Here is a 25,034-nt window from a genome sequence, read left to right as displayed (position 1 = left end):
ATTGGATTTTGAAACTGGCAAAACTGAATCCCTACATCCATTACAAATTTTAAATTCATTATGAACTTCAAGTAATTTCAGATTCATAGCTGCTCCAGATTTCCAATATCTGAATTTTCAAAATTTTATTGTATTCATGTGGCTGGTTATAAATTAATCTTTATTCGGATATAAATTAATCTGAATATTTTAAACTAGCCACTACACAGCCAGCCTTCATCTGGCTTTTAAATGTACTGGAAAAATGCCTAAAGGGAGAAAATTCCACAGAATTTTTCTCTGCAAAACTACTTTACAATAATAATAAAAAAAATCAATAAAAATATTTTACATATAAAAAAATTACAATGAAATAAGCAATATCTCTTAATACAAATATTAATTATCCTAATAAATAAATCGATCAGTTTCCTGTTGTCTTCTCTAGACAAACATCCAGTATCCAAGAGAAACATTAAATTTAAAAACTGCACAGAATTATCCCATTCATTTCTCGGAGTGGCAACAGTGCTGATATCAGCAACAATGGCAGCATTGATTTATCAAATTACAAGAAAATAAGCAATATCCCTTAATACAAACTTTAATTATCCTAATAAATAAATTAACCAACTTCCTGTTGCAAAATCTTAAGAATTCAAATGGTTAAGAACTTTCTTTCTTAAAAAAAAAAAAATCATGCAAAACTTTTTATATAATTAAAATATATAAAAAATTACAATGAAATAAGCAAAAAATCTCATATTTTTCAAGAGAAAACAGTCAGCAGTCCAGTATCCAAAGCTGTTGCCAAACCCCATTTCTAAAAGAATGAAACTATCATCAGAAAGCAATAACAAATCAAAATTATGCTTTGTGGACAACATAATTCAAAACATACAAACCTCTTTGCCATTAACTAATAAAGAGAGAAAGGGGAAAGGAAATTCTTTCTGTTGTGCCTCGCAAGACACATGCTTGTCAGAATAAAAAGATTGTGATGTGCGTGTTGTGTGCCTCAAAATCAAAAGAAAATAAGCAGCATTTTATCTCATATTTTCAACAGTCTGAAAAACTGTTGCCTAAACCGCGTTTCTAAAAGCATGAAACTATTCAAAATGACGCAATTTCATCAAAAAAAAATTTTTTTTTAATCTGATTCGAATTTTGAAAAAAAAAAAAAAAAAAATCGCTTTCAGGTGCACTGGCTCTTGTCTAGATGCACCCATGTACGAAATTTTGTATACCTGGGTCTATTAGCTTAAACGCAGCATGAACAAAAGACACACACAGACAGACTCTTTCTTTTATTATATGTAGGGATAACTACAAAAGTAATTTTTTCCCCATTACAATGCATATGCCAAGAATCAAATGGAAGAAATTATGCTATTACTTTTTAACAGTTTATAATGCTTTCAAATTCTTTTTAAATAACTACAAAAGTAATTTTTTTCCCATTACATTGCATATGCCAGGAATAAAATGAAAGAAATTATGTTATTACTTTTTAACAGTTTGAAAAGCTTTCAAATCTTTTATTTCAATTTACCAGCAGTTCAAATAATTTTTTTAAATCTTATAAAGCCCAAAATTTTATAAAAGAACAGAATAAATAATTTACCTGACAACTTTTACAGACTTTGGCTTGAATTCCTGAAGAAGATCCAATAAATTTTGCATTGTCCTTCCGGTATCAATAATGTCTTCAACAATCAGCAAATTCTAAGTTAATATAAAAACCAATTAACCAGTTTATGTAAAAAACAATTATAAATTAATTAGCAATATAAATATGTTACTTATCAATGCACATTTAGCAGTGTAAATATGCATCAAACAATACTTGTGCAAAACATTTACATGACAAATTAGAAAAACACTCATTTCTTGCCGAGATATTGACACATTTCCTAATTTGCATAAATGGATTTTTAACCATGGCAGCTGAAGAGATATTTTAGTGATGTTCACATGGAGGGGAAAAAAAGTACATCTCAGAATAATAAAAATATGATATACTCAATAAAAATGTTTCGGCAAGAAAATTCAAGATTCTAAAAATGACTTAAATAATTTTAAAAATAAAAATTGATTGATTATTTGAATATAGTAAAGCACATGAGGGATATGCATCTAACAGAAGAGGCACTTTTGTGGAGCACTCTCCAAGGTAAGCTAGCTCATATTCACATTACACATGGAAATAACCCATGAAAACCAACTGTACCTAGGTACGAGTACCTTGGCACAATTTGACAATTTTTTGCAGACGGAAAGGTGAAAGTTACTTATCAGATGGAAGCTGGTGATTTTCAATACTTCTTCCAAACTATTGATATTTATTGTAAACCTGCAAACATTATCACAATACCAGGAGTTCTCAACTGGTGGTATGCAAGAGAAAAATAGGTGGTAAGCAAAGCATTTTAACTATATTAAATTCATAAATTTAAACCCCAACATCCTGATTGAGTTTTTCTCTAACACTCGTAAATTTATGCAATCTGAACTTTGTTTAAGAATGGTGATGGTAGTAGTACTTTGTTAGAGGTGGTACTAAAGGTTTTCAATTTTTGTTTAGATGGTACGCATTAGTCAAAAGGTTGAGAACGGCTGCACTATACATTAAAAAAAAAATAAATAAAACACACTTTAGCAATTTAAATTATTAAGATTTATATTAATTTATTAATTAATAAATTTATTAAATTATTAAATAAAGATTATATGATACAAAACATAAAAATTAATCATAAAATCGTTCTATAATTTTATGTTGTGATCTTCTCAGTGTATACAGCACTCTGTTTTCCCTTAAAAAAACTTCACAGAACCATACGAACCAGCATTGAGCACAACTTCACTTTTATTAATAGGCTATTTATCAAATGCATATCAATATTTTTCCCTTTAGCGATTTTGCAATATAAATACTGTATTGCTGCAGAAATTTTACTGCAATTTCTTCCACAGATGGCAAATTCCACAGCCGAGCCATTTTAAAATCGAGTCAAGGCAAAAAAGAAAACAAAACAGACCCAAAAAAAAAAAAACACAATTTGGTATTTTTTTATATTTTGCATCCTTATTAAAAACCATTGGAACTTTGAACAAAAAGAACGCAAAAGAAAATGTGATATTGCTTGACTGAAAGATTTAACGAGTACGATAGCCTGTAGAATGTTTATGCAGATGGTTGCTACAGTTTGGCACATCCAGGTAATCTGGCAATTTCTACTAAGGTGGCTGTGATAAATCGCGAGCATCAACCAACCATGCAGTCAGCCAGCGCCCCTGGGTCTAAACCAAAGATAAACTATTAGTATTCAGCAGTCTTGAACCGATTAGTCAGTGGTAGGGTGATGATATTACTATTTTAGTAAACATTTAACACTGACTATTTACTAAACAGATGAAATTACTATTTTAGGTGGTAGTTAAATTTTATATTTAAGTCATGCAGTTTCTTTATTTATATATATTCTGATTATAGAGCAGTATCTATGAATTTTAACTACTTCCTCTGATAGCTAACTCATTAGAGGAACCCTATGAAAAACTATTTTTCCAACATAATTTTTAATCATGATCCTTGGAATTTTCTACTGCTAAATGGTATTGTACTATTGTTGAAAACCCTTTATTTATTTTTATTATATTCATTCCTTCAACAATAAAATATAGCACAAAAACTATAAATTACAAAGGCATATGGATTGCAGATGTATGTTTTCCATTTACATTTTAAATGCCTATCCGTTTCAAAGGCAGAAAAGTTTTAATTTTATAATCATTATTATTACTAATGAAGCATAATACATCTAGGGGAGACAGAGGGGGGCAGATGATCATAAAGTGATAAGTAATATTGATTGGAAATTTTATACGGAAGAGAACTAAAAGTGAAAATAGTTGAAGCAGCTCATAAGTTTTTAAACCATGCAGAAGCACATGCAAGTAAGGGTTGCTCCACCTCTCAGTACGTTCAGGTTAATTTTGCTCCCGCAGTAACAATATTAACAAAATTGTAACTGGAAGAAATGCAAATATCTATAAAACATTTCTCGTTTTTTCATGATCAATTATATAGACTAAACTGATATTTTTTATATATCTCTATTTACTAATAAGCCTTATAATGCAATGCAGAATTTACAAATTTTAAATAGATATCTACATCAAAAGGATCATGCCAAAAAAGCTGAAAGAACAGCCAATTAACTGTTGACAATTTCTTTTTGTTTTGTCAAAAATCTGTCAAGTATATCTTTATAATAATTCTGCATAATTTTTTTACTTTTTTGTTATCACTAAAATTTATTATATTTTAACTAAGACTTATCATATACTTACATATAATAATATAATTAATCAAGATTACTAAAACCTATTTCAATAAAAATAAATTTTAAAAAGGCTTTTTTTTTTTTTCAAAATATGTAATATGTACAAAATGCAACAATATTTGTGCGAATAAAATCTGCAGAAAAACTTTAAAAAATTTCTGAATATGAAAAATATAAAAATTTATCAAAATTAAAATAAAATTATCTATAATAGCAATCCCTGACCATGCTAGACCTGCACCCCCTAGAAGGAACATGAAGACCACAGCGCATTTCCCGAAAAGAGGTGTGACGTCAGTTGTTCGATGTTATGCAAATTGTATTTCTTTCTTTGTACCGAGGAGCGGCACAGACGCAAATTTGTTAGGTTTTTAAAGCTCCCGTTTAGAGCTTTGAGGTTGCTGTAAATTACTGGAGTTTCAACTAAGCAGAGGTTCTGAGTTTGTGTTGGTAAGCCGCTACTGAGTTCGGAGTTTGCAGTCTGGTCTTCGCCGTTCCTCAACTAATTTACTATTTTACTTCGGCAATTCCGGATTATAGATCATCAGTTTAAATCTGGTAAGATGGAATGCAGAAATTACAAAATTAAAAACATGAAACCGTAATTTATGAAATAAAGAACAATTATGATCTAAAGGGTATCAAAATTTACAAAAAGAAAAAGCTTAATATTTATTTGTTTAAATTTCTTTCAATGTGTTGCTTCGTTTCATGTGATAATACTTTCTCTTTAATTCTATTAAACAGACATAATTTCTTGTTCAGTTACAAAGTTCCGCTGTTCAAGTCCTATAATTGCTGTGTCGAGAATACTGACTAATTTGCCAAACGAAATTTTTTCGTTTTCAATAACCTCTGTGTCACTTTCTTCACTATCGGAAGCGAATTATAATGACGAGGAACTTGATTTAAATCATATCAAAGATGGAGTACATCGAGATGAAATACTGCATTTAGTAAGGAATTATACGCCAAATAAAATAAAAACATCTGCCCTGAAGATAAGAATAGTGCTGAGAGATCAACTTCCAATTCATTGTGCGCCGCAGCGTGAAATTGATAAACAGATTTCGGATTTTGAAACATACTTCCGCTTTGTAGATCCTTTACATATTAGTAAATATATGTAAACACAACATATTAATTTTATTTAAAATGTATTTTCACGATTGGCAACAACAGTTTTTTTCAGAACGAGAATAATTTGAACTGTAATGTTTTTTGAGCAGTAATGTTGACGGTAATGTTTCTGAATAAAGCAAGTAACTAACAATTAATGTTTGACGGAATGTGTTTTTAATAAAGGAACTAATTCATTGCTAACATTTCAGAAGTGGGATAAACTAGAATTATTATCTAGATTTAACAACGTATTGCCTTAACATACGCTAAGCCTAAACTGAATGCGGAAGCTCGCCAAAACTGAAAGTAGAAAGGTGCGTGAATTTATAAACTGTTTATGTTATGTCTAAGTATTAAACAGAAAGAACTTAAGTATAATTATTGTATTAGTATTTGAAAATTGAAGTCTAAGATGGCTTATTTGGCAAGAGGCAAGAAATGTGACTTAAAAGAACTTGCTTTGGAACTTGATGTAGATGTCCCTTCTGATATTAAAATTGTAGGCTTAAGAGATATGATTTTGAATAGTAAGAATTATAATGAAGACTTTACTAAACAAATGCTAGATAGAATTATAAATGATCGTTTAGACAGGGAAAAGTTAGAAATTTTAGAAAAAGATAAGCAAAGAGCATTTGAACTTGAAAAATTGAAAATAGAAGCGGAAATCAGAAGTAGTAATGTAAATGATTCTGTTCCTTCTAATGTTAGTAGAAGTAATATTTGTGATATGAGTAAATTAATGCATAAGTATGATTTGAATGAAGGTGATATAAGTTTTTATCTAGTTTTATTTGAGAGACAGGCACGACGTATTGGGTTAGAAGAACAAAACTGGGTTTCTCAGCTGTTGGGTCTATTGCCTTATGAAATAACTCAATTAATTGCCCGTGAATCAGAAGAGAAAGCTAATGACTATAAGCACGTTAAACAACTGCTACTGAGAAAATTTAAGTTAAGCACTGAACAGTATCGGCAAAAGTTCGTTGATCATATTAAAACTTTGCGTAGTACATGGAAGGACTTCACGTTTGAATTAAAAAAATATTTTGAAGAGTGGCTTGCTGGATTAAATGTAACAGATTTTGACTCTTTAAAACAACTTATTATTACTGATCAATTAAAGAAGAGGGTCCCCGCTGCTATCCGAGACCATTTCATTGATGATTGGTCTAAATTCATTAATCCCGAAGAGTTGGCTGAAAAACTAGATGAATATGAAAATATTCGGGCAGGGATAAAAGTACTTCAAGTAGAAAATAAAACTTTTAGGCATAATTCTAAGCCCAAATCTGGTTCTAAATTTTATGAAGGATCCTATAATCAGTATTCAAGACAAAGAAATGTTAACGATTCCATGCAGACAGATGGTAATTTCAAAGTGGGTTTTAAAAACAGTTTTGATAATAAATACAATCTGAGAGATAAATTTTATAAAACGGACGAAAGGAAAAGGGAATATAATTCTGGCATCCGCAATGAAAAGGGTGAGCCGAAATGCTTCAATTGTAATGATTATGGACATATAGCGACGGATTGTCCTCCACCTAAAAAAGAAATTATTTGCAGGAAATGTAATGAAAAGGGTCATACTTTTAAAAAGTGTACGTCTAAGAATCCAGACTTGACAAATGTTAAAAATAATTTATCCGTGGACCAGAATTCAGGTGTTTCACCAGCTGTATATTTAAAGTATGCTCGCATCAGTAATGGAGAAGAAATTACTGCAATCATAGATACGGGTTCTAGTTCGTGTTTATTGAAACAGTCTGTGGCTAAGAGACTGAATCTTATTATAAAACCTGATGTATAGGAATTGTTTGGTTTTGAGAACCAGAATAAACCAGCCGCTACATTGGGAAAAATAACATTAATAATAGAACATTAGGAAAAGTAACTGTTAACTTAGAGATTGATAATGTGGAAGGAAAGGACATTACAGTTCTCATTGTAGGAGTTGAAACGCAACCATGCGACTTATTAGTTGGTCGAACATGGATTGATTTACCACATATTGCATACGCCAAGATAGGTAATACCTTGTACATACGCTATGCTAATGACTGCCCATTTTCACAGTTGCAAAATGATAGCAACACTCCACGAATTAAACTGAAGGCTTCGCAAGAAACTCAAATCGAAAGTAATACGGTTAATTTCGTGAAAGTTAAAACTGATGAAATAAATAACGGTTATGTTTTAATAAGTGGATCGGAAGATGAGTTAGGCTCATTATTGGAAGTAATACAAGGAGAAACAGTGATACCAGTCATTAACTACAGCGATCGAAAACTAATTTTGAAAGAGAATCAATGTATCGGTAGAGCGGAAGTAGCAGAATTAGTTGAACCAAGTTCAGATCAGAAAACTGAAAATTTTAGTCAAAAGGAAATACTGATAATAAATGAAATTAAGAAGTTTAGGAGACCGATTACTTTAGAAGAAATTAAAGTTAGTAACAATATTACGCCAGAGAGAAAACAGGAAGTTTTACATTTGATAAATGAGTATCGAGATTGTTTTGCATTAAATATGGAGGAATTAGGGTGTACAAACTTAACAAAAATGGATATTAGAGAAATTGAAGGGAGTAAGCCTATTTGCATGAAGTTGTTTATACAACTTCATGCAAATAGGCTTACTGTGTTTTTAATAAAGGAACTAATTAATTGCTAACATATATATCATAAATTCTATTTGATATAATTGAAAGTTCAAGCTTACTTTTATAAAATTGCTCTAACTGTCTGCAAAAAATAATAAGCCGGATCCAATTCGAAGATTAACGAACAACACAATCTGCAACATTAACTGAATTAGATAATTTTAGCTTAGCTTATACCATCCGTTACACATTAAACGCCCATGCGCATATGCATATTTGCAGCCGTAAAGGTCTTACGCGCACTCGTAAACGCCTGCGTGAATGCGACGCATGCGCAGAAAGTTTGTAGCTTTGAGGTCCGGATTATAGATCATTCTGGATTATTGGTGTCTGAATTAACCACTTTTGACTGTATAAAAGTTTAGCTTTAGAATAAATACATTGTTAGAATTTGAGCAGAAACGGGAGAAATGTTTAATAATCATAGTGTCAAATAACAACTCATAAGAAAACTAATTTATGTCTAAACTTCTAATTTTTCATAAAAATCTATGTTCATTGCAGACATTTAAGAAGTGTGAGATGATCAGTGTCCAAAATGAAGAAAAATTAATATTATTGGATTTATGTAATTTAAAGGCAGCTGGTTATAACTTAGCCTTCAATATCCAGTTGACATGAATGCTGCTGAAATTCACTCAGAAATATGAATTTTAAAAACCTCTCTCTTGCTATAATTCTGGATAAAAAACAGCTAAAAGGCTTGTGTCATTTAAAAATAATTAAAAAATTAGAATACATTCCCTATTAACAATTAAGAACATTTTCCCTACTAATGTTTCTACTTAGGAAAGAAGATTCAGCAAATTTAACATAATAAAGAGAAGGGAAGAAGATCTCCACTTGATCAAAAAAACTTTCAAACATGGCCATTCCATGAACATGTTTTTTTAAACACCACCAATCAGTTTCAACATGGCTGTTCTTTGATACATAATTTTCTATTTCAAACATGGGCAAATTAAACATGGTTGAGCAAATTATTCATGATTTTTCTTTGTTAAAAGAAAAAATAAATAAATAAAATAATAAAAAATAAATAAGTAAGTAAATAAAAATAAATTAACAAAGATGCTTTAAAAAAAATAAGTGTGATGCTTTTTATATTACCATTTATACTATTTTTGATGTTATTTGCCATTTATCAGAAATGAATATTTTAGATCATTTAAATTTTTTCTTTTTATCTCAAAACTGTAAATTATTCTAACTGTAATTTTTAAAAACTTTTTATAAAGCTAATTAATAATTAATTGTATAATTATATTAATTATTACTATATTAATTAATATTAATTATTATTATAACATGAAATATAATAATGAATGAACTAAAATATATAAAAATGTTAGAGATGTATTTAACTTGTACTGTATATATATATATATATATATAGTATTTATGTTTGTGGGTGCACAGTTTTCTTTTTGAAATGGTCAGACACCTTGCGTTGTACAAAGGGGCAACTTTGCCTCAATTGAAAAAATATGTAGGCATGGCTCTGCCTAACATACTTGACAGCTTTAGCAATAAAGCTGGCAGGTTATAAAAAATTTAATATTCTGTGACACTTTATTTTAGAAACAAACTTAAGATTTTACCTCTAATTACAAACTGCTTTCATTTTTGTTAATCATACAGACAGTATGTAATTTAATGAAACATCCCCTTTTTTTATATTTATCTAAATTCAACTATAAGAAAGTAGCACATGCATCTACAGACACCAAAGAAAAATTTTGCTATTTTTCTATTCCAACTATAGTTTTACACAAAAAGAAAGATGATTGTTTTCGAAAAACATTTTGCAAAGAAGAGCAATTTTTCATACTGGTACAGGAAACAAATCTTTTTCAGCACTAACTAAATGAATATCATAACAACCCACGTTTTCTTAAATAAGATCATTTTAAAAGCTTGATTAGTAGGCTTCCCTAACAAACTCAGTTTGAAGTTTCAACTATTTTCAAAATTCTTTTTCACAAAGTTTTAAGACCCCCTCATGCACTCTCCATGTTTACAAAGAAGCTTTTGATTCTTGATGAAACTGAGAAATCTTTACTATCAAAAATGTATTTTCAAAATGTAGTAACATTAAAAAGAAACTGATCATTCAGAACATTTTATTTTGGTATGAACAGAGTAAAAGGCAAAGTTTATTTGATAACAGACAACTTTAAAATAACATATTTTAGAAAACAACGGTGGTACATTCCTAAAGTTTTGGTGATTGTTTAGTCTTATGGGTATACTTCTTTTTACAATAAATTTACCTTATGTAATGAATTTTTGCTATATTCTTATAATTTTGCTATACAGAGGTTTAAGAGCTACAAAAAATAGTAATATCTTGCATTATTCATTGTTTAAAAATACTCAAATTTGTTCATAAAAATATATAAAAATTACAATAAAAAATAACTTCCCTTTCCCCACACTTTTTTAATGGTTACTATCAACAATTAACTAGGATTAAATATGCATAATTTATAAGATACCACAGACAACCTTTACAAGACAAATCCTAATAACTTAACTACACTCAATCACTTAAATAACATATCATACTTTTCCAGCCAATGTCTTGAGATTATCTATTCCCATAACCTTCAGCTTACCAGAGGACTGGTCATTCTAGAGATATAAAAAGAACAAACATTCAGAGAAACATAGCTTTTGTTTATAATATTACCAGCACAGATCCTAAATAATCAGTATTTAACTCAGTTATTTATTCACATTTTAACACCTGTAAGAATGCATGTTCATTATAATGCCAAGGTACACATGCAACCATTTTGAATGTGTATGCAATTTAATTTTTTTATCCTATTTTATTGTTTAAAAAACATCATAAGGCAATAAAAAATTAAACAACATTTAAAATAACACACCAAGATTATTAAGCATGATGATACTAAATGTATTACAATTTTGAAACATTTACAAAAGCAGAAAACTTGTTGCTACCAAACACTGAACATAATATATACTGGTGTAATGTAAAGTTCACAAACTCCCTCAGTTCCAATTAACCAGTGTTGCCAATATCAGAACATTAAAATGTCCATCGGTCAAAATGACTTATGTGTACTTACAGGTGTTAATGAAATTATACAATAATTATGTACTGCATTTTTATCGTGCATTTACTACATTTACTGAGAAATAAAGTACAAGCAATATATTATTTCCAGGCTCATATTATTTTAACAAAAAAATCGCAAGCATTCCAGGTCTTGCACAGTGAAACTCTACATGACCAAAAATATACAGTGCAAATAAAATAGCAACAACAGCTAATTAAGCGTCAAAATGAAAACTGGTAACTGCCTCCAGGGAGGTAGCCATCTAATTTAGAGGAGTTTATATGTAGGCAGAGACAAATTGCTGATAGTAAAAATCCAATGTGATTTTGATTCTGATTGCCAAACAACACCGACCTACAATTGAAAAACTTGTTTCATTAATTTGATGTATAAGCTATATTTCCCTGACAAAAGATTATTTATGGTGTATAAGCACACATTGGCTAATCAACAGACACCTTAAATAGAGCCTTTTTTCTCCTCCTTTTGGTAAAAAATTATTTACTCTAAGAAATAAAACATATTTAACCTGTTTTGATTTTACAATTTATTTAAAATTACATGACTTTCATAGCAATAATTTTAATGCATAATTCAAATAATGAGGAAATTCAAAATAGATTGACATTGTCAAAAGTATATGCATAATGACCTTGTTATAACTGAATAATTTAACAGTAATATATTCACGTTGGTTTTAAAAGAAATTTTGCACACTTTTCATAGGACAATCAACAAAATAGTTACTTCTGGCACTCTTAAATAATTTAAAGCAATGATCCTTAACTTTTTATTAAATTTCTGTTGCTGTAACCCCCCCCAGGAAAAAAAAATGCCTTTACACTTACTATCAAGCAATTTTAATTTTATTGTCCTTATGTAGCTGCATTTAAATGCCATTTTCAAAATGATTCAACATCTATACAGTGCTGGAGGGAAGAGAACGAATACATTCTTGTTCCTTTGAATTCCATTAAAATTAAGCTACGTATTTTTTTAATATGTAAATGCTTACTGTTAAGCAACGGATTAAAAAAAAAAAAAAAAAGAAAAAGAAAAAAGAAATGCAACATTTCAAAAATGGTGATGATTTTATGTTTTAAACTGGTATTTATTTGACAAGGTTAAAAAAAAACTATGAAAGAATTGCTATCATTTAGAAATTAACCAAAGTAAGAATTCCTCATACAAGCTTATTTTCAGTACTACAGTCACAATTTTCAAATTTTCATTTGTCAAATTTCTACATGACCAATAATTATAAAAAGTGGAAAAAATGAAGCAATTGTTACTTCATAACTCTTCAAGCGTATAAAGTCAACTGAAATGGGTGCAGTGGGTTCTCCAGTATTTCGAACATATTGCTTGATTTTATCCAGAAGGTCAGCAAAGAATTTATAGCCTCCCTTGAGAACACAAAGAGCAGTGAAAGGCTGATCATAATAATCCTGAGCTATATCTCTGGCAAGTCTTTCAATTCTGTAAAGGAAAAAACATAAAAATGCCACATTATGAAGAATATACATAAAGAAATTAGGAATGTGATTAATTTATTAATTCCCGGGCTTCAACTGCAGTGGATTGAATTAAAAAATATTATAATAAGAAATTTTTGTAAAATTACAAATTGCCAGTAGATTTTTAAATTAATAATTTTTAATTAAAATACAACCTCTTCAAGGCATCTGTGCTTTCCCTGTGATATTCTCATTGCTGTAAACTTTTGCCCAGTCACTATCCAGAACTAAAACACTCTCCAAGCTTATAAAAGTACCACAATCAATTACAGATTGTTCTTTCACTACATCACCTTCCTGCTGGCAACATGTTGCTTAGCCTCTGCTAGCTATTATCCCTTATGCAAGATGTATCTAAAACTATGGGGCACATTAAGCACTTCTAGTGTTCTACATATTAAAAAGATAATATTCAAAAAAGAGAGAGAGAAAGAAATTTATCATCCAAATAAATGATGTTGAATTTCCAAGAAAGTTGTGCTTCTTTCAAAATTCCACCCAGTTATTCACTACACTGCAGTTTCCAGGAAACTATGCAACAGTTTGTCTCAAGCTTGACTAAAAAGTTAATTGGTGCATACACTAATCAAGCTGTCATCTAATATCAAATTATCTGCAATGAACTATACAATTTCATCACTATTTAGTCGATCAGGATTGGATCAGATGCTACAAATTTCAACAGAAAATTCCCCAACTAGATTTCAATAGAATATCTACAAAATTCAAAGAAATGTGCATGCTTATCTGCAATTCCAAAAGTTCTAATGTCTAGTGAAAACAAAATGTAGAATTTTTTTCGGTTATCTCTTCAATATTTAGAAGGGGGAAAAATCCTGCATCATTTCAACAATGCATTCCCCGTGTTTTTGAAGGTTATTAAGTGCATTTATAGAATGTGCTTTTAAGTATATGCACCAGAAAATTACTATTTGCACTTCCTCTTTACCCTAATAGCAATCTGTCAATCAAAAACTTAAAATTAGTATTGTAATATGAACTCAGTCAGGTTCATTTACCAATGAAACAAAATTATTAAATATGCTGGGTGCTACATTTTACATCAAAATTTTTGCAATCTGATTGTGTTGTTATGCAAAAACAAGAAGTTATTGTTCAAAGAATAAAAGCATAACAATACAATGTTTTTTTTTTTTTAATGGCTGAACATATGAATTTTGTGGTTATTTTTTAATGTTATTTTATAACTCTTTTTCAATGTTTTTTTAACATTGTTATCATAGTCTTGGTAACTTTGTTTGGTGCATATCATTGACATTGAGTTTCATTTGGCTTTGGCATCTTTGCGATTTGTAAAGAGACGAATAAGTGGTTATCCTGTTTCTTCAACTAAGTAGTATTCTGTATTAAAAAAAAAAGTGATTTTCGAATAACCACATCATGAAATTTAAAGCGACTTAAAGACAATATTTTTCTACCATTTCAGATTACACAGATTTCTCTGTCTATTAAATGATAGTTGAGGCACTCTTATCCCAATGACAGACTATATATGTTATATATGTTGCCGGCAAAGTTTGAAATCCGGCATTGTATATAATGCCTAAAACTAGCTGGCAATGTACGAAACGATTTATATTTCACACATTTCTTAGACATTCTATAGAATGCCAAATGTGAAACCGGAAAAGTATAAAATACATCTCTGATTCATTTCGAATATCACGTGGCAAGGCATGTGACTTTTAATGTGCACCTTAAGCTCATAATTTGTCAGTTGCACTTTGCGGTTTGTATGGGAGTGTCAAAATACATAATTTTAATTAAATTTGTTCATCAAAAATTAGTTTTTTACTTGGTTGCATGAAAACGGAGGAACTAGCTGTACTATTAGAAAACGAGGCATGGTCTATAGACATGAAACAATGATTCAACACTGAACTGTGCAAAATTAGAGTTAATGCTTCAAAAAATAATGTTTTCTTAACTGAAACTACTTACCGTTCTTAACTGAAACTACTTAATAAATGATGCACAAAAAGACAAAATGACTACTAAGAAGGAACCCAGGGACTATTGGTTGCTGAATCGCTATGATGTGATGACTGCGGAAAACAAAAGTAAACTTATTTATCCTGTTAAAGAAGGCATCAGTACTGTATAGTACTTATGTCACAGACTCTTGAGTTATTTCACGTACTTCATGAATCTCATTTGTCTATTGGACACGAAGGACATGATAAAATGTTGACAGAACTTTCAACCAAATACAAAAACATTACACATCATGATATTGAACTGTACATCCACCTGAACTGTATAACAGTACATCCTGTGAACCTAGCCAGAAAAAACAGAGAGGTGATAAAAAGAGTACTGTTGTGAAACCTATGTTTTTTTTTTTTTTTTTTTTTTTTTTTTTTTTTTTCTTCTCTGAATTTAATTCTTGTTGTCAGGTAGATCTTATTAACTTTCAGTCTCAGCCAGATAGAGAATACAAATTTATTATGGTGCACCAAGATCATCTCACAAAATTTGTGATTCTCAAATCTCTAACGTCAAAAAGAGCTGAAGAAGTAGCCTACAACCTAGTGGATATATTCTCGTTGCTTGGAGCGCCATCTATACTATAATCTGACAACGGTAGAGAATTTGTGAATAATGTGGTAACCAGCTTGAAGGAGTTTTAGACAGCACTGAAGATCGTCCATGGAAAGCCTCACCATTCACAAAACCAGGGTAGTGTCGAAAGAGCTAATCAAAGTATCAAAAATATGTTTGGTACATTTATGCAAGATAATAAATTTGGCCGCTAGAATGACGGACTGCATTTACTACAATTTATGAAAAACCTTTTTCCTACAATTTATGAGCTTATCCTTCTGGGATCAAAAGAACACCAAATGAAGCTCTTTTTGGCTACAAACCTAAAGTAGGGCTTACAACTTCTTTTCTACCTGAAGATGTTTTAAAAGACATAAATACAGAGGAGCAGCTAGAAATAGTATTAGAAAGCGTCCAAACAATGGGAAAAGATGAAACTAATTAGATTACGCAAGAAAAAGAACCTGTTTCAAATACACGCATAAAATTATACTCGATAATGGACTAAACCAACATGATGAAGGCATGCCTACCAAAGAGATTTTCATTTCCGATACCTGTTGTATGTATTTAAAGGAAACGAGTGATGCACTTGCATGCAAAGTGAGTCGTCAAAAAATGCATCCTTCTGCACCCAGGTGGGTGATGAAATGGATATTTTGTGCCATATTTGTTTCAAAACTTAAAATGCTACTGAAAGTAAAATAAACTCTAAAATCTATCTCGAAATACAAGCCCCCCCCCAAAAAAAATTTTTTTAATGAATTTAGAAAAAAAATTTCCCACTGCTTCTTAGGGAGCAACTGTGAGCGTTTAAATTCCTGATGTTGACAAGAGGCGAGATGATTCATGCAATATATCGGCAGCTGTAATGAGTGTAATAGAGGATGGTTTCCATCGACCTTGAAACTCCTGAAGGAATTTTAAAACAAGTATATGCGAGATCACAATTCACTTTATGCCCTAAGAACTTGCTTAGAATTGAAGATATTCCTCACCAGTCAGCTGCAATTGCTCAGTCAGTGGCAGTGGCTAAGGATTCATCAAATGTATGTGTAAAACAAAGTGCGAAAATATGAAATGTCTGCGTGAAAAATTTAATGAAATGTACTTCAAAATGTCATTTACGCCTGCAATGATGCAACAAGCACGTAAATTTCTTATTTTTATATGAAAATTTTGTTTCCCTTAATAAGAAAGGCATAAATTATGTTTTGTACAACATTCATTTTTCTTTATGCATTTTGAATAATTTTTTTTACTGGCACTCTCATTATTTTTTCCAGAATAACATGTATTTTTGACAAATGCACATCATTCACATAATAACCTCATCAGGGTGTTTTTTTCATACTTTACCTAAATAGCATTTGTCACTCAAGAGAATGCCTAGGTATTATACACAATGCCTAGGAAAAGTATGTAATACTTCCGATACCTTGCCTAAAAAGTCTAGCATTACATATACAATGCCTAGGCATTCTATAGAATGGCGGCATTTCAGAGTTTGCTGGTAACATATATATCAATTTATTTAGCATTTTGATGCATTTCTTAGTATATTTTACACAGAAAGCTTCATTTTTCCCTTGCAACACAGTCTGAGAAACATATATGGCAAACACTATTTAAAATATCTGCGTATTTTTCATGACTATGCAATGGTTTGTATGGTAGATTTTATAGAATTCTTAGATGGTTATACTGCTGCATGGATTTTAAGGTAAACAGGATTCTGATATTTATTGGCTGATTAATAAATGTACAGTTTCAAGGAAAGAGTAAAATGGAAACATTATCTTTTACTAAAATTTAAATTTTGATATGGTAATGGTAATAATACACTGAACAAAACAATAAGTTGCAACAAGTCAGAAAATTGAGGAAGAATGAAATTTAAAGTGCTGAGCTTAAAAATGAAAATATGGTTAGAAGAGAGATTTTTAAAAATGAAATGACATGCAAGATGATTTAAAACTATCATGAATAATCCTATTTTTCGGCAAAATCTCAGCTAATGGGAATAAAAATCAATTTGGGAAAAGTGCAGAATCATCCACTGCTTAGTGCGTTTTTAAGAATTGCACAAACTCGGTATCCATGTACACATCAACCTATTTTCACTTAAAAAAGATCATCAGAGATTTGCACAAATTCGGCACTGCACAATCCCTTGACTTTGTCCCTGTACACATTGATACATTTTCACTTAACCCTCTCACTGCATACTTTTTTTTTTATCAAACTAGGTTCAAAAATTGTGTATTTTTTATTATATATTTCAAATCTATATATATTTTAGAATTAAAATATGCAAGAATTTTTTGTAAAAGAGTTTTTTTTCGATATAGAATTAGATTATAGTAAAAGGTTGTCAGAATACTGAAATTGAAGAATAATGATATATAAAGGAAAATTTTGAAAATTAATAGTGGTTAAATTATGATTTATTTTATAAAATACATATGTAAAACATATATACTAATGAAAATATTTCCATAATGTAATATTTTGCACCACTGTCAAACGTTTTCAATAGAAACTGAATTTTCAGATTCATGACTATCTGCAGAGGAATCCGAGAAATTCTCATCAGTTTTGCTATAACTATCTTCAAAATACTAGAAATCAGAGTCAGAACTACTATCAGTGTCGAGAATCTAGGTTATATCACTCACGAAACGCTTCCTGTCAGACATCTTTGAGCTCTGAAAAGCGTGTGCAAAATGCTACATTACGTATTCTTTTATATTTGGCAGAAATGTGGACAACTAACGCCATCTGTTACCTCACATCTAAATAAACAATCAAACATCACAGAAAAGTCGAAAGGAAACCTTGAACGGAGAAAGAGCGGGTTGCATAGTTAAATAGACGGCAAAAATTCATCCCCATGGAAATCGCAGATTGTGCAAATTGTGCTACTTCTACATTGCCTGTGGAAATCGCGAGATGCACAGCGAGAGGGTTAAGAAGTCAAAGGAAATTGTCAAAAATCCAATTCCAATTCTTCTTACTCTTGTAAAAAGCACCAAAAAAGTGGGCGATTCTGCACTTCACCCATCAATTTATGGCACACTAGCTTTTCTCGGGTATTATATTCTCTGTTCTTATGCAGTGTTGGAAAGTAAATAATAATAATAATAATAATAACAACAAATTATTAGAGAAGAATTTTTTTATGAGAGTACTGAAAAATAAATAGGTCATTCCAGAGTATTCCACCTGAATTTTGGAATCTGTACTCTATTCTTAAATTTTTGTTAAAAAACAAGAAAATGGTAAAAGAATATTCATAGTCTTAGAACCCATTATTGCTAGTGATAAAATATGGTTTTTAAGTATGACTTAGAAATCCAATATTTGCTACAATATGTTAACCACTAAATTAGGCAATTAAAATTTATTAGTGTGTTGTTTTGACATTTAAACATGAATTATTTAGACATTACTTTTATTTGTCAAGTTCTTTAAATAATATTTAGTCTTTGAATGTATCCAGTTAAATGCTTCTTTATATGCATTGTTTTTCTACAATATGTCAGATAAAATGGGTAATCACGACTCTACTGTAGACACACTCAAAACATGTTAAAATTTATTGCGCACTCCATTATTTAAAAATTGGATTATAACCTGTCGTGTATAATTCCACACGGAAGTAATACCCGCTCCAGGAAAGCATCATAATGACGTGGAATACAAAAGGCATCTAATGGATATCCTTCCTCTTCATCTGAAATCTAAATAAAAAACAGCTTTTAACATAAATAGTAATCAGGAACCATGAAAACATTTGCATTCCAAAATATTAAATTGCAACTTACATACAATATCAGAAAAAAATTAGAACAATATGTTTTTTCAATCTACAGACGACTTCCTGAAAAACATGGATGACATTAGATGAGTACATTTTTCTTTGCTTTTAAGATTGAGTAGCAATGGGAATAAGACTTTGCTCTGCTCAAAACCAGTCTAGATTTGGAATTCCCTAAGTATGGCACCAAAGATTTCATACTCGCATTGCCTCATCATTAATTTTTATATGTGATCATATGATAGATTGCTTTGGACTGAAAGATTTTTAGAACCCCATTTTAAAAAATACTAGAATTGCATACATCAGTGTTTTAATTTTAAAGATATAATAGACAGCTTTCCTTAATACCATAAGCTACTTTCCTAAAGTTAAGTGCCCATTTAAATTTTGACATGTGTTCAATTTCATTAGCTAAAACACCTGTCGATTACAGAAGGAAATATGCAAATATCATACAAGCAGACAGCTGGGATTTGTTTTCCACAAATATGCAAATTGGGCACAAATTGAAAATTTAAAGATGCCCTTCTGAATTAGACAGAAAATTTGTGAAAGATGATTCTGCTTCCATTTTTTCATCAGGAAATATCAATTAAATCTCAAAGAAGACAACTGGATATTTCCTAACATTAAAGTTCTGTTGACTAGATTAAGAGAAGGACAATATAGTAAAGATATTACCATTTTCCTTACTTTTCACCACTCTTTAATTTTATGCTTCGGAAACAATTTAAAATGGATAGGTTAGTTACTACAGACTTATTTTTGGTTGTCCAAGAATTACCATACCTTCTGATAAATGTATGGCTTTGTCGACGAGTGGTTGAATAAATTATATGACTAATTGTTCGGACACTGGAACAACAAAATCTGGGATTACTGTACATCACAGAATATATATAAAGGCTATATGTTAAGAGTTTGCGGTACTTTTCCGTTTTGCCGGCGCAAGCGATAAAGTCGCCAATAATGGTACAACCGATGCCAAACGGAATATTCTCGCTGGTAACCTTTTATGCCTCATTTTCGAAACAAGTCGCAGCTTTTTCTTATCAGATTGATTGTTTCTTTCAATATTCGCATATAATTACATAGAATTTTTATCAGACAGTTCAGTTTTATGTCTAAGGCCATTTTCGGTAGTTAAGTCAATTAGGATGCAATCACAGTGCTTAACCGAAGCCGAAAATATAGAAAAGGAAAGTCAAGGGTTAAATTCATCAATTCTAATAAGAATGCATTCGCGAAGTAAAGCACTGCAGTTTTACATAATTTCTGAGTAAGCTATTCGTACGCATTGAAATATTTCTTGCATTTAAACTTGTGTTCCAAATTAAAATTTAACTTGAAATTAAGATTTAACTTAATTACTGAGAGCATTAGATTTTTGTAGAGTAGTTTACGTGAGATGAGATCGCTTGGGGTCACGTGATATGAACTGGGGAATTAGGATGTTGAAACATGAAAGCATAGTAAATTCTTAAATTAATGTCTTTTTACAAATTTATTGTCTTTATTTATTGGCTTTTTATAAAGTTTTAAGCGATATTAAAATGTTTATGCCTTCAAAAAAAGATTTCTTAAAACTAAAATTTTTTAAATATTTTTTATGTGTATACTGTATGTTGTCGCCAATAAAGTCTGCTTGGCGAGATTTGTGCCGGCGAAACGGAAAAGTACCGAGTTTGCTTAGCTATAACTAAGAGTTTGCATATCTTTAAACGGTTGATCTTTACATTATGGTAACTTGGCGATTTTTTGGCGAAAATTTGAAGACCAACTCTCCTACAGCAACCCTCTATTTTTTTTTTTCCCGCCGCCATTTTGTCTTCACAAAGTAAAGACATGTTTCTTTTCTTTTTATCTACTGAACACTTCTTCCAACAATCTACTAGCCGAATTACACTTATGCTAGAAATTTTATCTAACAAAACTGCTTAATCATGACAAATATTCACTGCAAAATTGGGAAAAAGTGCACAATACCATACTCCTTACGCGTTTTTCAAAATAACACATACACATAAACCATGTACATGTCGACTTATTTTTACTTAAAAAAACATCCCAGAATTACACAAAAATGGCATTGCGCACACTCTTCACTATATCCATGTACACTGCTTTTTTCTCATAAATTAGAAAAATTTCACGAAAATACATGACAATTTTCTGAATCTTTAAACCCGGTAAAAAGAACATATATGAAATTACCTGATCGCGAAAAAGTATATACCCTTTCCAAATATGAACATTTCCACATATAAAATAAATAAAATATCCAAAAACTTTTACCTCTAAATCATCTATTATATTATAAACGTCAGCAACGAATTCATACCGCAAGCATTACAAATACTTAGTGTCAAATATTTAAATTATTTCCATGCACGTTTACTTCAACTAAAACATATACCAAATTCCTACAAACATAAAATTCACAAAATAACTATCATTTAATTAAAATATAATTAAATTCAAAAACACTACTTAAAATATAAATAAGCACATACATTAAATTAATAAAAATTAGCTTACAATCCTAATTACTTTAAACTAAATCATTGCTAATAACAATTTTCCCAATAATACCAAATTACTTTACTTCCACCTTACATTTAGAACAATGCATAAAAATAATATCCTCAAATAATTAAAAATACTAACTTATCTAATCTTCTTCAGAATCTTGATTACGTGTCCTATAAACTTTTCTTATTTCTGTTTTAGGATCTTTAAAATCATACTTATAATTCACAGCAAGGTACCAGGTAAAATAAATAACTTAATAAAACATCTTTACTTCTATCTTGCACAACCTTAAAGAAACACTTATTACTACCCCTTTCAATCCCACTAAATACCCATTTCAAATTCACTTTAGTTAGGGCCATGGGATCCAAAAATTTACGAACACTGTTTCACACAACACAGAATAAAGCCAAATACAAAATTTCCAGATTTTTTCCCGATTTCCCCCCTTTTCCGATTAAAGAACCGTAATTCGTCCATTAATATCACATGACATATCCCATGATCTCTCATTTCCCTCACACAAAATAATGCGTAATCGGAACTGAGTACTGCTCACATTATTACCAAAGTCCCAGGTTTATCGCCTAACTACCAGTTACCATATTCTAAAGATCAGCCGTTTAAACATTAAGGCAAGCAAAGCATGGCTGAAGTAGAACATGCAATTCAGAAAGCAGCTTAATGGTCTGAAGTACTGTTAATGGACAAATCAAGATTTCAGCTTCATGAGTAAATAAATATCTAGAAAGAAGGAGAAATACAGAATATGCCAAGGAACATTTTTACTTTCAGTACTAGCAATATTATCATGAAGACTAAATTTTCTTTGAGCTCTAATCTGAACATCTTTATTACAGTCGCGTTAAAGAGATTTGGAATAAAGACGTTAACTACATTGTAAGATCGAAAACTGAGGTAGTTGGTCCAACAATTATTCTTAAAGATGATAATAAGTGGCGAGCTTGGAGGCTCACTGAGACTTGTATGAGTGTTTTAGTGAATTTATCTGAATTTAAGCCTCTTTGTTTTTCATTTGCTTATTTATTGCTTAAAAAACATAGGTCATGTATTTCTTATTATACTTATATTAATATTCCTCTTCTTAGGAACCCTATTATCGAAGCTTGTTTAAGATTAGTCAAATGACTTGTAGATAATCTAAAATTTAAACAAGTGCTAAAAATTGACATCTGTTTTAAATAAATTTATGGTTTAATCCTAGTATCCAGTGCATATGGGATTTGGCGACTTTATGATAAGCAGTAAAAACGAAACATACACGATGAATAGTAAACGAGTCATTCAAAGAACGTATATAGTTATACATAGTATATAGTATTGTATGTAGTGATAGTATATAGTGTATAGTATATATATAGACGTTCTTTTAGTCATTTTTGGTGTTGGGGATAATTTTCAAAATTGCGCCAAGGCTGCACCGTATACTAGGATTTTACCTAAATTTATTGTTAGATATCAAATTATTTAATATCAAGATGATGGAGCTATGTCCCATCATTAAGTTTTCCAATAAAAGGTGCTAAGTTATTATTAAATTATTTTAAAATTTAGATTAATTTAATGAATGACAAATATAAATTTTTTAGTTATTTTACATAATTTATGTGGTATTGTGCAATAGTTCAAATTTTAGATTATTTTATTTGAAAATGTTTTCTAGTTCATGCAGAATTTCATTTTCCATTTTCTGTTCTTTGTAAAAAAATAAAATATCCAGTCATAATATAAATAACTACAGCACTTATTAAACACTTTAGTCAAAAAGGTTATGTTGGTAGCTAAACTGTAAGCTTAAGAAATGATGATATACTAATGAATTTAACTCAATGAAAACATGAAAACAGATAATCAGATAAAATAATTGATGATCGAAGCCACAGAAAGTGTTATAACTAGAAAGTGTTATAACTGACCTTGATTTCCATCACATAAAAATTTCCCAACTTATTTAATTTATTTTATGAGAACTACTAAATTAGAGCCAGGCATTATTTCCATTTTCAACAAAGAACTGAAATATGGATGCATCACAGCGAATGTAAAAAGTGAATAAAACTTCTTATTTAAAGAAAGCAGTATTAGTTGCAGGATTAACAGGCTAAAGAAAAGTTTGGTTTGGTTTAATTATGGCAAAGCACACTAGAGCTATCTGCCTAAGGAAAGGGATGCCTTCGTGGTAGACTTTCTAAGGAAAACTGGCTCGTATACACGTTACACATGAGGAAAAACACGAAAACGCCGATGCAGCCAGCCCGTTCGCGGGATTCGAACCTCGGACCGAACTACTAATGTTCAGCAACTTTACCGCTCGGCCGCTGGTGGGCCTAAAGAAACGTTGGCTATATCTGGTCAAATAAATAGGTTTTTATTCTTTATTGAATGGAAAATAAACTGCTAATTTTAAATTCTGAAATTACATAAAATAAATTAAAATACTACATTTTCTGATTTTATGAATTAAAGCAACGACAGTCGTCACAAATCAATCGAAGCAAATATAACTTGGGGTAATATTTACAAATATAAAATTTAACTCACCACGATATATTTACAAGGATGCATTCTAGAAAATCCAATAAATAAAAGTAAAAAGGAAACCGATCTTTTTTTAATTTCCCACCTCTCAAATGGCTTCAATTTTGAATTCCTCAGACAGAAAAACTAACTCGGAAATTAGAAGGGAAACAAACCGTGTGCGAAAACGGCATTTAATCACGAAACTTATATTTCCGCCGCTTCGCACTAAAAACTAAAATGTTGTCTTCTTCTAGCTTGAAAGCAGTAGTCTTCTTCGTTAAAAGTACTTATTTAATTTTTTGATAGCAGACTGAGAGTTAATTTTTAACTTAAAGAAATGTATTTCAATTATCAGACTTGAAAATAACTAAAATTAATAAATTTGCTTGAAATTGCTTTTCTAATTTAATTGACAAAAATTTGGGAAACTAAAATTAAATGCTGTATTCAAAGTCGACACGAAAAGTTATGCAATAGATTTCCCGTTTATTTTCTAGAGGCTCCCAACTAAGATCCCGTTGATTATTTATGTATCCCAGTGGTTATTTGTAGTTTGGTTATTTGTGCAGGCTCTTGGTGTAAAGCTGAGAAAAGTTTCGATCGCGAGACAGCTTTCAAACGATGGGAGTCGCAGATTCCCATCGAAATTGTCCAGCTCTTTGACAGAAAAATAATCACGATCTAAACGTGCACTAATTTTTCTCAGTTTTGCAATTTTTTCAAACAAATTATAGCAGTTAGTATTCTTCATGAAAAAAAAAAAAAAAAAAATTGAATGTAGACTTTTTTTTTACTTCTTTGTGTGAAGTAAAGGAAGTATTGTAATCACGAAAAATCTGATATATACACCAC

The 25,034-nt window shown here is 30.4% G+C and overlaps 1 protein-coding gene across 1 annotated transcript in view; it reads right to left on the bottom strand.

The window, feature by feature from the left end:
• LOC118200138 (hypoxanthine-guanine phosphoribosyltransferase-like) overlaps window positions 1-24,413 on the bottom strand; it is a 61,093-nt gene extending 36,680 nt beyond the window's left edge. Inside the window, exons 1-5 of the mRNA XM_035372066.2 lie at window positions 24,204-24,413; window positions 18,923-19,029; window positions 12,497-12,683; window positions 10,684-10,749; window positions 1,604-1,704 (exon numbers count right to left, since the gene is read on the bottom strand). Of these exons, the coding sequence (XP_035227957.1) occupies window positions 1,604-1,704; window positions 10,684-10,749; window positions 12,497-12,683; window positions 18,923-19,029; window positions 24,204-24,227 (485 nt within the window). The 5' untranslated portion in view covers window positions 24,228-24,413. The remainder of the gene's footprint in view (window positions 1-1,603; window positions 1,705-10,683; window positions 10,750-12,496; window positions 12,684-18,922; window positions 19,030-24,203) is intronic.
• Between the last annotated feature and the right edge of the window lie 621 nt (window positions 24,414-25,034).

This window comes from Stegodyphus dumicola, chromosome 2, assembly GCF_044657685.1.
Source record: "Stegodyphus dumicola isolate Sdum_Otavi_A_Nest chromosome 2, ASM4465768v1".
Classification (NCBI taxonomy): Eukaryota; Metazoa; Arthropoda; class Arachnida; order Araneae; family Eresidae; genus Stegodyphus; species Stegodyphus dumicola.
The sequence above is the reverse complement of the archived record's forward strand: the minus strand, read 5'-3'. Positions and strand labels throughout refer to the sequence as shown.